We start from the raw sequence: 14,096 nt of genomic DNA on the forward strand, positions 1-14,096 counted from the left end.
AATGCTCTTCCGGAGTCTGTCATAGGGGAAAACACCCTCCAGGGATTCAAGACAAAGTTAGACAAGTTCCTGCTGAACCGGAACGTGCTCAGGTAGGGCTAGTCTCAGGGCACTGATCTTTGATCAGAGGGCCTCCGTGTGAGTGGACTGCTGGGCACGATGGACCACTGGTCTGACCCAGCGGTGGCAATTCTTATGGTCTTAAACAGAACTAGAAGATAAGAAAGTCTACTGTGTGGTTTCTTCGCAGAGACTGAAAGAATCCAACAGAAACTGGACAATATCCACACCCCCTCCCCTGCCCCCCTCCCCCACTTCCCACTCTGACCACAGACCCATTTTAGTAGTCTTCCTCTGGGCTCCATCCTGTTTATATCTTTTTGAAGGTGCGGTCTCCAGAATTGTACATAATATTCTAAATGAGGTCTCGCCAGAGTCTTATGCAGGAATCTTATACCTCCTTTTTCTTGCTGGCCATTCCTCTTCCTATGCGCCCAAGCATAGGGAGGGGGCTAAGTACCAACAGGATGGCACCTACTTATATGTGCACCACATGTAGGTGTTCCCAGGGCTATAGTTTAGTTAGCTCACTAGAACTATGGCACTAGTTTCAGTAGTCCTTATTCCAGCATTATAGTTTAGTTAGAGCAGAAGTGGAGTTGTAATAGGAGAGCATTCTGCAACTGGCACTGAGACTTTAGTGCTATTTTATAAATGGTATTCTGGGTTGAACGCCATTTATAAGAACATAAGAGGAGTGTGTGGCGCAGTGGTTGGAGCTACAGCCTTAGCACCCTGGGGTTGTGGGTTCAAACCCCGCGCTGCTCCTTGTGACCCTGGGCAAGTCACTCAGTCCTCCATAGCCCCAGGTACATTAGATAGATTGTGAGCCCACCGGGACAGATAGGGAAAATGCTTGAGTACCTGATTGTAAAACCGCTTAGATAACCTTGATAGGCGGTATATAAAATCCTAATAAAAATTAAAAAAAAAAAAAAAAAAATAGCCTTACTGGGTCAGACCAATGATCCATCAAGCCCAGTAGCCCGTCCTCATGATGTCCAATCCAGGTAGCAAGATTGCAGAACCCCAATGAGAGCAACATTCCAGAGCTGAGATTGTGATCTCATAATGCCACATTCCACAGTACCTCAGAGCCAACCTAATCAGTGATGTTAACAACAGCTTAATCGTCCTATACTTGGCTCACGTAAGAACATGAAAATAACCTTACTGGGTCAAACCAAAGGTCCATCAAGCCCAATAGCCCGTTCTCACGGTAGCCAATCCAGGTCCCTAGTGCCTAGTCAAGACCCAAAGAGTATCAACATTCCATTCTACCGATCCAGGGCAAATGCTCATTTCTGTGCCAATGGTTGTTCACCAATATTTACCCCAGCTGAAACCTGGTACCCAACTCTGGGCATTTTGGAGTGGAAATGGAGCTATTTTATAACATAATAATAAAAAAAATGTGCTTATACAGAGGCACTGATACTGAGAACCTCTGCTACTGCCACAATGGAAGAATTAAAAAAAATGAAACCCCTCATATGCAACTTTTAGCAATGCCTCTGCCACTTCCTTGGCCACACCTTCTTTGGGATTTAGGGGCATGGGGTGCACATGCAAATTTCAATTATTTTCAATTAACTGCAATAATGAATTCATGAATTCATTCCAATTAATTGGCTTGTAAGCTAATTTAAGAACAGTGCAAAACTTTTGACGCTGAAATCTTAGTGCCATGTACAGAATCCAGGAGGTAGAGCACACACCTGCTCCGAAGCAGATGTAAAAAGTGTGTGAGCTTGATTTGGATGCTTATTTTATTAAGGCACACATGATTTTTATGTTGCTTTTATATGCAAGATTTCAGATAGGCACCTCTTTGAACTTCTCTCATAGGCCCCATGTTATAAATTCAGGCCCCATTTGGATCTTCTATAAAGTAGGTACTAAAATTTACCTGCCACTTATGCATGTATATGATTAGAATTTTAGCATATATGTTTTTATGTGAACGCTTGTGTACGTACATGCCAGATGTGTGTCTGTGCGCTATCTTGTAACTGTGCGCATATTTCAAATAGCACTTAGTTTATGTTTATTGAATGCTTGACTGGGGAGTCAATTCAGCGTGGTCTGCATAAGCTTCAGTAAAAAAAAATATATGAGCTTCAGTGAAGGTGTTACAATACATGGGCTTAGGTACCAGTGTTAAAATACACGGTAAAGGAGTCGCAATACATTAGCTTTGTTAAAGTTTTTACAATACTTGAGCTTTAGTATAGGTGATACAATATATGAGCTTCAGTACTGGTGTTACGATACATGAGTTAAATATAAGTACAGTAAAACCTTGGTTTGCGAGCATAATTTGTTCCAGAAGCATGCTTGTAATCCAAAGCACTCAAAGCGAATTTCCCCATAGGAAATAATGGAAATGCAAATGATTCGTTCCACACCCCAAAAACTTTAATACAAAATACTATACATACTCGCTCATTTAGAACCGTCACTACACTCCCGCAGTGTCAGAGAGAGATGAACCATCGGCTCAATTGTGATGATGTGACGTGTGTATACTGTATGTACTTGTATTACAAGACATTGCTTGTATATCAAGTTAAAATTTAATCAAATGTTTTGCTTATCTTGCAAAACACTTGCAAACCAAGTTACTTGCAATCCAAGGTTTTACTGTATATCTTACCTATTATAGTTTCTGTATCCTTTATGTTCCAGGTGGGGGATAGCCTGTTGTTTCCTCCCTGTTCCTCGCTGTTTCCCTAATTGTTTCTTTATTTGATAAAGTGTTCTGTGAAGAGTATCGTCTTTATTCCTTTCATGAACTTTTTGGTGTCCTTTTCTAGTTCTCAAGTGACTGTGCACAGGGGCAGGATTACTATTGGATCTATAATAATAATAATAACATTATTCTTTTATACCGCCATAACCAAAAGTTCTAGGCGGTTTACACTAAAAAGAGCTGGACAATCAGCAAAATACAATAATACAGTAAAAAATACAAATATTTGTAAAATAGAATTTCAATAATGAAACTCACTAAGTAATAAACTTATCGAACAAAATGGTCTTAATTAATTTCCGAAAACTGCAATAGGATAACATAGCTTGCTGAATACATTTACCTAACCAAGATTGTTGCCTACCAGCTTGAAATGCTAGAGTCCTATCTAACAAGGTCTTATATCTACACCCATTAATTTTTGGATAAGCAAATAAGTAGAAGTTTCTAGTTTCTCTTGATGGTCTATGCAACACAAAATGAGGAAAAAGGTAAGCTGGAGACAATCCCGATATCAGCTTAAAGCAGATACATGAAAATTTGAATGATACTCTTCTTGCCTCCAAAGGCAGCCAATGAAATAAACGATAATATGGACTAATATGGTCGTTCTTTTTCAAACCAAAAATCAATCAAACAGCTGTATTCTGTATTATTCTTAATTTCCTTAGAATTTTTTTGGGTGCTCCTAAATAGATGATGTTACAATAGTCTAAAATAGATAAAACTAATGCCTGCACCAATAGTCTGAACGATAAAGGATCAAAATATTTTTTTTATGGTTCTTAATTTCCACAATGTAAAAAAGCATTTTTGTACCACTAAGTTCGTGTGTTCTGTGGTCTAGTGTGACTCCCAATGTGACTAAGGGATTTGAAGGTGTTTTTGGAGTCTTTGCTTGAAAGTGGTCGTCTCTTGGAGGGAGGAGGATATTTTAATTAGTAAAGGGCTCCTGATGCAGACTTTTATGCTGAAACACAGTTGTGTTGTCATATACTATTTCATATTGATGACATCTTATGACCGAGTCCTGCATAACTCTATACTGATGATGCCATCTGACTGCTTTACTCCTTTTTTTTGTAATAAATTGAATTAATCTTTACATCTTGGGCTCTATTTGATTGTTTCGACCTCAATTTCCTTTTGCTGCAATGCATGAGTAAGGTATATATTTATATGTATAACTTATAGAATGCTATATGTTACATGTGTATCTCCTGCAATTAATTGTAAGTGCTTATACCAGACCTAAGGCTGGCATAAGTGCTCACACCTAAATGCATGCACAGATATAAACTGGTCACATTAGGTGCTTATTTTTCTTTATAGAATATGTGCCAGTCAGGGACCGCCCCCTATATATACCATAGGCACACTGTAGTGATTGATCCATCACTCGTTAAGAGTACTTCCCGACCTACCCTCGTGTTGCTTAATAGTGATTTGTGTTAATAACCTATTCATTCCTATTTTACAGACAGAAATCTTGGCTTTAAGATAAGTTTACACTGTCCGTGCTGCACATTTGTACCTTCAAATAATTATATAATTCCAAACAAAAGTGAAGAGCTGGAAACAAGGTTTGCAGGTAAGAAATTCATACTTTTCCACTCTGAAAAATAAGCAGCTCTATCAGCTCATGATAAAAGAGCATGTTCTGATCACTTTAAAGTTCTAAGCAGGGACTGGAAAAGACGCAGTAGACACATGTACCTTCTTTTATCTTTGATCAGGATTAAATTACTAGTGAACAGGGTATATAAAGGTTACTTAATAATATTTATAGTACCTTGGGCAAGTCACTTAAGGGCAAATTCTATAAAAAGTGGCCAAAAGTTAGGCGGCCATATAGACACTGTTCAGCGTGATTCACTAAACAGCACCCAATTGTACTTGAATCACGCTAAGCGGCACCTGCTTTGGAGGCGCCCATTAAATAGGCCAGCTGTAGGCGTAACTAAAAGTTAGGCGCCCATGCGAGCACTTAAGCGCGCTTAAGAGCAGTGAGAAGGCCCCTAACACATAGCCACGCCCACGCCTAACATGCATTGCGCCTATTTTTTTGAAGGCCGCCTAAATTTTTAGAGGCGCCTTGTTACAGAATCGCGCTTTCTTGATAGGCGCCTATGTTTCAATTATTGCTGATTAAAAAGTTTAATTGAGCTTCTTTATTCAATTTAGATAGGCGCATATCTAGTTGGGCGCCTCAAAATAGGTGCCTAATTTTAGGCGCTGGTTACAGAATTTGGGCCTTAATCCCCCATTGCCTCAGGTACATTAGAGCAGTGGTTCCCAACCCTGTCCTGGAGGACCACCAGGCCAGTCAGATTTTAGGGATAGCCCTAATGAATATGCATGTAGCTGATTTGCATGCCTATCACCTCCATTATATGCACATCTCTCTCATGCATATTCATTAGGGCTATCCCAAAAACCCAACTGGCCTGGTGGTTAGGGTTGGGAACCACTGCATTAGAGAGTATGAACCCACTGGGACAAATAGGGAAAAATGCTTGAGTACCTGAATGTAGGCTGTAAGTGGTATATGAATACTAAAAATAAAATAAATAAATAGCCCGTTGAGCCTTACAGTTCACAGCGGCTTACAAAAGAGTCAAGCTGTACAAAAACAGCAAAAATATAAATTTGACATCATTAAGTACAGTACTACATCAATATACAATCACTGATTCCCCAGAAATGTAGTAAATAAAACCGTTTTTAACATGCGCCTAAAATTTAAATATGAAGACGCATTGTTTACCAGAGGGAGAAACACAGACTCCCGTGCCGAACTTTGGGTTTCATTTATTGGTGTAACTATGGGTGTGAGCACTTATGCCTGCTGAAACCTGCTGCGAATTCTGGCGTGCAATTAATAGTGATTATGCACCTAAATTCTGGGGAAATCCCTGACTCGCCTTTGACCACACCCTTTTTGAGTTGCATTCCATAAAATGTAGGAGCGCATTTTATAGAATAGGGCAACAGGACAGATCCATGCATAACTCCAAATGACTTCCAATTAATAAGAACATAAGAAGTTGCCTCCGCTGTGTCAGACCAGAGGTCCATCGTGCCCAGCTGTCCGCTCCCGCGGCGGCCCATCAGGTCCATGACCTGTAAGGTGGTCCTTATCTAAATCATTTACTCCCCCTTGTCCTTCTATCTATACCCTTTCATAACCTATCTCTACCTCCATCTATATCCCTCAATCCCCTTATCCTTCAGGAATTTATCCAATCCTTCTTTGAAACCCGGTAGTGTACTCTGTCCTATCACAACCTCCGGAAGTGCATTCCAGGTGTCCACAGTTCATTGCTTAATTTGTTTTCATGTTCAACTTCGGGCATCCCGTAAGAAATTCAGGGGCATATGTGCAGGTTAAGAGTGCACACATTATACTAAGGTCAATATTCAATTAAGCAGGCTGTTTGATTTTTTTTACAAAGCTACACTGCCAAGCAGCGCACATTAAAGGCCAAGCCACCCATTATATTCTTAAGGGTGGTTTGGCATTTAGCATGCACCGCCCTTGGTGGCGCAGCTTTGTGAAAGCCTACCTTGCGCCCCTCTTCTCCGAAACCGCACTAGCGTTTTTTAGCGCAGAGAGTCGCGCTGAATGGCCCGCGCTGTTCCCGACGTTCATTGAGTTCCTATGAGCGTCGGGAGCAGCGCAAGCCATTCAGCGCGGCTCTCTGCGCTAGAAACCGCTAGCGTGGTTTTCGTAGAAGAGGGGGATAGTGTTCTGTCCAGTTAATTTTATCTGAATATTCTGCCTGAAAAAGTGTGAATTCAGTATCCATTCTAACATTCATTGGGAAAACTGTTTGGTTAACTCTGGGCCTGCAATTTGGCTGCCCAGCTATTTGGGCATTGAATATTAGGAATGCACTGCCAAGTTTGGGGCAAGGAACATTCATCAAGGCAAGGTGGAATTTGAACTTCCAGAGAAACCATTTGAATTTAGGCCTAACTACAATTAGATTGGCTTCCTTACTACTACTTATCATTTCTACACAAGTACACAAGTGGTTTAATATTGCCATGTTTCCATAATATTGTAGTTCTTCTCGCAATATATTTTTCTGGACTAGTCTTTTTTTTTTTTCTTCAGTGAACATTATGGGCTCCTTTTACTAAAGGTGCGCTAGCATTTTTGGCGCGCGCTAACCCCGCGCTACACGAAAAATACTAACGCAAGCTCTATGGAGGAGTTAGCGTGTAGCATGCGCAGCAATGTAGCGCATGCTAAGCGCACACTAAAACCGCTAGCGCACCTTAGTAAAAGGAGCCCTATATCGTGAAGATTTTTTTTTTTTTTAAAACAACATTGTAGTGAGATAATATCAGTTATGGCTTCCTACTACATGTATGACTACTTTGAAAACAACCAGTGAGGACCAGTGAGGAGAAATACACCTGTGAGGCTCCCCGTTCTAAGAATATGTATGGTTAACAGTGGAGGAAGGTGTTTCTGAGGTCCAGTAAAATCTGTATGAATATATGAAAGCTTACAGTGAAAACTTAGTCATTATAGTAAGGGGAGGTTTCTTGGAAACGGTATAGAGAGTACTTTGAAAACAACTGCATGATTTCGGTAATGAAAATCAGGAGTGTGCACAACCAAATAAAAATTTGGTTTCTGCTTGTCTTAAACAAAACTTTTCCTGATTTTCAGCATATTTTTGTGTTTCTTACATCTGTTTTCTCTTTGCACATGTAGTGTATGTGCACTAGAACTGTCTAAAGCAGTGGTCTCAAACTCAAACCCTTTGCAGGGCCACGTTTTGGATTTCTAGGTACTTGGAGGGCTTCAGAAAAAGACAGTTACAGTAGTGTCTTATTAAAGAAATGTCAATTTTGCATGAGGTAAAACTCTTTATAGTTTATAAATCCTTTTGGCTAAATCTTAATAATAATATTGTAATTTATAGCTAAAGAGACATATGATCAAGAAACTGTTTTATTTTACTTTTGTGATTATGATAACCATACCGAGGGCCTCAAAATAGTACCTGGCAGGCCGCATGTGGCCCCTGGGCTGCGAGTTTGAGACCACTGGTCTAAAGCATATATAGTGATTGTGTGTGCAATAACTCACAGGTATACTCATATACAAATAATTTGTGTGCGCTATTGGTCTAAATTCAGCCAGGATGGTCATGAGATTTTTTTATACCACAGCTGAATTCAGTTCCAGATATGCAGCATTGATATTCAGATAGTAACAAGGGCTGAATATTTGGTGAGGTAGCAAGGGCGAGGCGCCTGGGGCAGTGGCACCCTCCCCCACCATCTTCTCCGCCCCACCCCTCCACCTTAAAAATGGCTGCAGATCGCATGTCAGCCCTGCGACGGCACCATTTAGAGAATTGTGCCTCTATCAAAGATAGGCGCATGAAATGTAGGTCAGGTTTTTCAAGGCCTACATTTCTGGCATCTCTCTTTGTCGTGAATCATGCCTCCATAGGCACCTAACGCTACCTCTAGTGTTGGCCATGCCTACAATGGCATTAGGTGCCATAAAGCGCCTTTGGAGGCGCAATTCCGGTGCCTTAAAAATCAGTTAAAAATGGCATTTAAATGATACTTTTCACTGAGTTTAGGCATCTACCAGCGCCTAAAAACCTAGCGCCATTTAAAGAATCCAGACCTTAGTGCCTTTGAAAATAACCAATTAATGCCAAACTGCAAACCGGCTACTTTGGGGACACTCTGGGGTGGAGTAGTCACTTGGAGGGGCATAATCGAAATGAACGTCTAAGTCCGTTTACGTCCATCTCGCAAATCGTCCAAAGTGAAAAACAGCTTAAGACACATTTTCGAAAAATACGTCCCAAATTTTTTTTCTTTCGAAAATCGTCTAACTATACGTTCTGCAGATCTTATCATCCAAGTCACTAAATCGTCCATCTTTATACCACATTTCCGTCCAACTTTTCGTCCAAGTCAAAAATGCCTAGAACAAGCCCTGTTGGATGTGGGAGGGATCTGCAAAGTGATGGACTGAACACCCAGACATGTCACCTAAATAGTGGGGTACCTTACAGGGCACTGCTGTAAACTTCACAAAAAGGGTGCCATGTCTTCTCCTCACTTAAGCTTCCTTATAGGTCATGCTGAGCCCCCCGAACCACCTCCAGGATCCCCTAGACCCACTTATCTACCACCCCAATAGCCCTTATGTCTGCAGTAGCCACTTATATGCCAGTGAAAAAGGGTTTTGGAGGTGTATAGGGGAGTGCACATGTTTCAGTATCAATGCAGTGATTACAGGGGCTTATGGGTATGGGTCCTCCTCTCTATGGGTCCCTAACCCACCCCCAAGATGACTTAAGATGCCTCTGTGCTGGACGACTAGGCTTTCCTATGCCAGGCGGCCAGGTGATGATGATCTAGAGGCTGAATTTTAAAGCTGTGATTAATATTTTTATGGGGGTGGGGGGGGTCGGTGATCACTGGGGTAGTGTGGGGGGGTCCGTATTATGTGTTTTCAGTGCTTATCTGGTGAGTTTAGGTGGGTTTTTGTGACTTAGACCATGGACTGTATAACTTGCTGTACGACTAAGTCTAAGCCAGCCCACGGTCCGCCCAACTCCCGCCCTTGACACTCCTCCCGAAACACCCCGTTTAGCTTTGGTCGTTCAGCGGCACTATGACGGCCTAGGTCATTTAGAAATACGTCCAAAACCCGTTTTTAGTATCGGCACTTGGACGTATTTGAGAAATGTTCATCCAAGTGCCGACTTAGGCCGGTTTTTGGACGTATTTCTCTTTCGATTATGAGCCCCTTGGCCAGATAAGTGCTAATATTCAGTACTTAAATGGCCAGGTTAAGTGCGCAAATGGGACCACTTAAAAGTCAATCCTAACTTTATGCAGTAACCCATAGCCAGTTAAGTACTGGATAGCGAACTTAACTGGCTATGCATTGGCCGGCTCTGCAAAACCAGGTATTGTAATTCTACCCCAGTCCCTTTTGTATCAAATTAGTCCTTGTCCGATTCCGTCTAGATTTTGAGCTGTAATATAATGACTATGTTTTTATCATGTACATTGCTTAGAAGTTTTATAGGCGATATTATCAAATTTTAAATAAACCTGAAACCTAAACCTGTATTCAATGCCGAAGCCTGGACAAGGCCTGGCATGGAATATTTAGGAATAACACCTGGAGTGGTCAACAAAATGCTGAGCACCGCTGGCTGAGTGTCCATTCCTGCATGAATGGAAGGAGATGCTGCATGTTTACCAAAAACAAGTTATGCACATTGATGAAGCTACCGAACAGTCATTAATAAAATGCATTTCTTTGAAGGTATTGATGACTCCTATATGTACACCAGCAGTGATCTGAAAACATTACAGTCCAATAGGAAAAAATACAGTGGGAAGAGTCCACATCTTCTGCTAATGTTAATACCCTCCTATAGACTAGAGGCACAACAATCCAACCGACGGAAGAAAAGAGCACTGGATGCTGCATATTGTTTTAGGTAAAATTATATATTCTGCTCTGGAACTATCTATGACATTAACTTTCATTCATTCTTACCAAGGCATTTTTAAACACAGCTTGCATTAAAATTCTAGAATATGCCAGAGGGTTCTTGACCATTTACAGCAAACTGTATGTTTCACTCTATATAGCTGGCACTTACTCAGAACAGTAGATTTTCACAATAAAATCTGAATTTAATTCCCAATGAGCAATTTATTTAAAACAAGATCATAATGCTTATTGGAATAGAAACTTCACCATTACCTTATAAATTAATTGATGATCCAAGGGTTTTAATAATAGTCTGATTTGTTGCTTTCCATTGATTATGCTATTTAGAAATCAGTGGTATACCAAGGGTGGGGCGGTGAGAACAGTCCTCCCCAGGTGCAGAGAGAAGCCATGGTCAGGGCTGCTGTCTGGTGTGCGCAGTATTTGACTCAACCAACCCCCACACTCTCTGATGTCAACTTCCTGTTCCAGGGCAGGGGACTGGCAGAGCTAATAGCTGGGCCCATCAGACTGCAGCCATGTGACCACTCCACACAGCTCCCAATTCCTGGAGGGGTTATACTCCGTCTAGAGGAGGGGGTGCTCTGCCTCGGGTGGCAACCCACACAGGTATAGCACTAGTAGAAATGCAATATCCCTGATGGTGTGAATTATGAAAACGAAAAGTGTAGAATTCCCATTGAAAAGTGTGGAATTTTAAAGTGTGGAACTCCAAGCCATCATGAAGTTCCTATTCCTGCAGAAGAAAACTCCAAAGGAAATCCATGAATGTATGATGCAAACATTGAGAGACAAATGCCCATAATACTCCGCAATGAAGTGGTGTGCAAACTCTCAGCATGGAGATTTCGAGACCGAAGATCCAGGCCTCAAATGGTGTCAACTCCTGAAATTGTTGACCATGCCCATGACTTGATTATGGCAGATCGGCAAATATTGCTTAAAATAGTTGCTGAGATACTACAGATATCCAGGGAACGTGTCGGTGCATAATCCACGAGCAGCTGGATATGTAGAAGCTGTCAGCCAACTGGGTACCCAAATGTTTGATTGCTGACGAGAAATGACATTGAGTGGACACTTCCAAGTTGATTTTGCAGCATTTTTAGTGAGCTGGTGCCAACTTTTAGGAATGACTAGTTACTGTTGGTGAAACATGGTTACACCGCTATTATCCTGAGACAAAACAGTCCATGCAATGGCAGCACTCAGGTTCTCCAAAGCCAAGGAAATTCAAGACCCAAAAGTCAGCAGGAAAGGCCACAGTGTTTTGAGATCAGGAAGGTGTTGTAATAACTGACTATCTTCCAAGGGGCCAAATTCTATAAATTCCCAGTGGCTTTAGGAATCTGGCCAATTGGAGTCTTAGGCCATTCCCAGTATATCCCAGAATGCACTGGAAAGGAGGCCTAAGACTCCGGTTGGCCCAGGTGCCTAAAGACACTCCTATGGAAAGGGCCTTAGGCACCTGGGCTAATTAGGACCTTCTAAGCCAAAATACACCCTCTAAACTAACACCTAAATTTTGAATATATGAAGACAAGCCTCAGAGACCTTAAATTCAGGCAGCAAGCTGCTAGAGATACTGGCAGGTTGGAATTTCAATCATTGGCTCGAACTTCATAAATATTTGTAATTTTTTAAAAATGTTTTAAATATAAATAGAAGAAATAAGTAAAAGATAGTGCATGAATTTTCAAACAGCACTTATCTTATTGAGTGTGATCAACAGCACTGCAGTTGAAACCCGACGGGGCCTCCGTTTCACCCTTATCGGCTTCGTCAGGGGATATACTAAAGCAGTACCTAAACATTAAAAGAGTAATTATTTTATTTAACAATACCCTTATTTCAATCTAAATCAACTTTAATATGAGTGCTTAACGAAAAAACAACAACTTACAGAACACAGCTTTCCCCGTGGCTCAAAAGATTTCTCTCAAAATGGCACCATCAACTGAGAACGCCATGATATTTTTAGGGCCAAGCACAATGAATTACGTCATGATGTTAAAAACGTAACTCAATTGTCATTAGATGATAAACATACCCTTCACTTTCCTTAGAAAACAGTGATAGCAAACTCTTTATTTTGCAATTAGAGAACTAACTTCATGTTTCTTCGATTGGTCTTATTGTCAAAATAATACTGACCAGTCAGTCTTACCATTAAGTCCATTGATTCATATTCATTTATATGGAAAAATGAAGGTTTAAAATACTTAGGTATTATTATAAAAAATACAATTGATGACACAGTGAAAGAAAATGAAAAACTTTTATTAAGAAAGATAACAGAAATGTGTGAGCAATGGAATCCTTTACATCTCTCTTGGTGGGGAAGAGTTCAAACAATTAAAATGATGATATTGCCTGTGGTTTGATACCAAATGAGTATGATACCAATATTTTTTCAGGGGTCATTTTATAAAAAGTTAAACAGTGTTCTTACAAAATTCGTTTGGTTTGGGAAAAGACCCAGAATTGCTTAAGCATCATTACAAAGAACAATTATGGAGGGAGGGGTAAATTTTCCAAATTTTTATAGGTACCATCAAGCCTATCTTCTAAGACAGGGTATGTATTGGATCCTCCCAGATCTCATGGAGAATGTACCTGATTGGTTATATTTTGAATGGCGGCTCCTGTTCCCATTACATTTAGTCTCCCAAGCCCCGAGAAGGAAACTGAGATAAGGGGGAGAGACTAGCTGTAGTGCCTGTAATGCCGAAGAAAAACCACTTCGCCTAAACAATATTTATAGATTTTTATAGAGAGCCCTCAGTCACACAGCCCTCCTCCAGACCCGGAGGTAACGGCTGCCACTAGCTTACACCCAGAGAGGTGTCAACTGTGAAACATCCCCGGGCTCTCGATTTCAGCTCCCATTTTTCGGGTTTTGTTAGTACCCATTACATTTAGAACATGTAGTTAGTATAAAATTGCCTAGGAAATACAAAGATAATAGAATTTTACTTGATACTTGGAAGACCTTAAGATATATTAGTAATTTATCACCAGATCCAATTGCTAAATCATTAAATCAATCCATTTGGGTAAACTCCAGGATCAAGATTGGCGGATTTAAGATCGTCTGGAAACAATGGATAATTGCAGGTATACGGACATTGAATGATGTTATTTCAGAAGGATCACTGCTTAGTTTTTCACAATTGCAACATAAATTTGGCTTAAATAAAACACAATATTTTAAATGGATGCAATTGAAGCAGGCTATTCAGGTAGGGTTCCCTGAATGGAAGGGTCTTAATACTCAATATAGCTTGCAGGTTCTCTGTTTTCAGGCGGATTTTTTTGGGACACCAAGCCGCAAAATGGTATAAATTGTTATATGGAGTTTAAATAAAAAAAGAAAAATGGACTTAGGGATATTTGGAGTATTGAGATTGGACAGACAATTTCTGCGTCTCAATGGCCACGATTTTGGTCCTGGAGGTTAAGGTCTACAAAGTCAGCATCTATGAGTCAAACGTGGATGTTTTTGTTACATCGAGTTTTATGGACCCCTACGCGTTTACAAAAGATAGATAGCACTAGGTCTAATAGATACTGGCATTGTAGATTAGAAGTTGGGACGTTAGATCATTTAATTTTTTTTTGTCCCTGTGTAAATGCTTTTTGGAAACTAATTTGGCCCCAAATTAATAAATTATTAGAAAACCATGTAGAACTCTCATATGACACTTTATTATTTGGTAAAGCAATGAGAACTCAGAGTCCAGTTTCTGCAAATAATAACAAGTT

General features: G+C 40.5%; 1 protein-coding gene across 1 annotated transcript in view; it reads left to right on the plus strand.

Annotated features, from left to right (window-relative positions):
• The window catches only part of TGFB2 (transforming growth factor beta 2), a 203,788-nt gene that overhangs the window by 178,655 nt on the left and 11,037 nt on the right, over positions 1-14,096 (plus strand). The window contains exons 4-5 of the mRNA XM_033938220.1: positions 4,293-4,403; positions 10,137-10,314. Of these exons, the coding sequence (XP_033794111.1) occupies positions 4,293-4,403; positions 10,137-10,314 (289 nt within the window). The remainder of the gene's footprint in view (positions 1-4,292; positions 4,404-10,136; positions 10,315-14,096) is intronic.

Source organism: Geotrypetes seraphini, chromosome 3, assembly GCF_902459505.1.
Source record: "Geotrypetes seraphini chromosome 3, aGeoSer1.1, whole genome shotgun sequence".
NCBI classification, from domain to species: domain Eukaryota; kingdom Metazoa; phylum Chordata; class Amphibia; order Gymnophiona; family Dermophiidae; genus Geotrypetes; species Geotrypetes seraphini.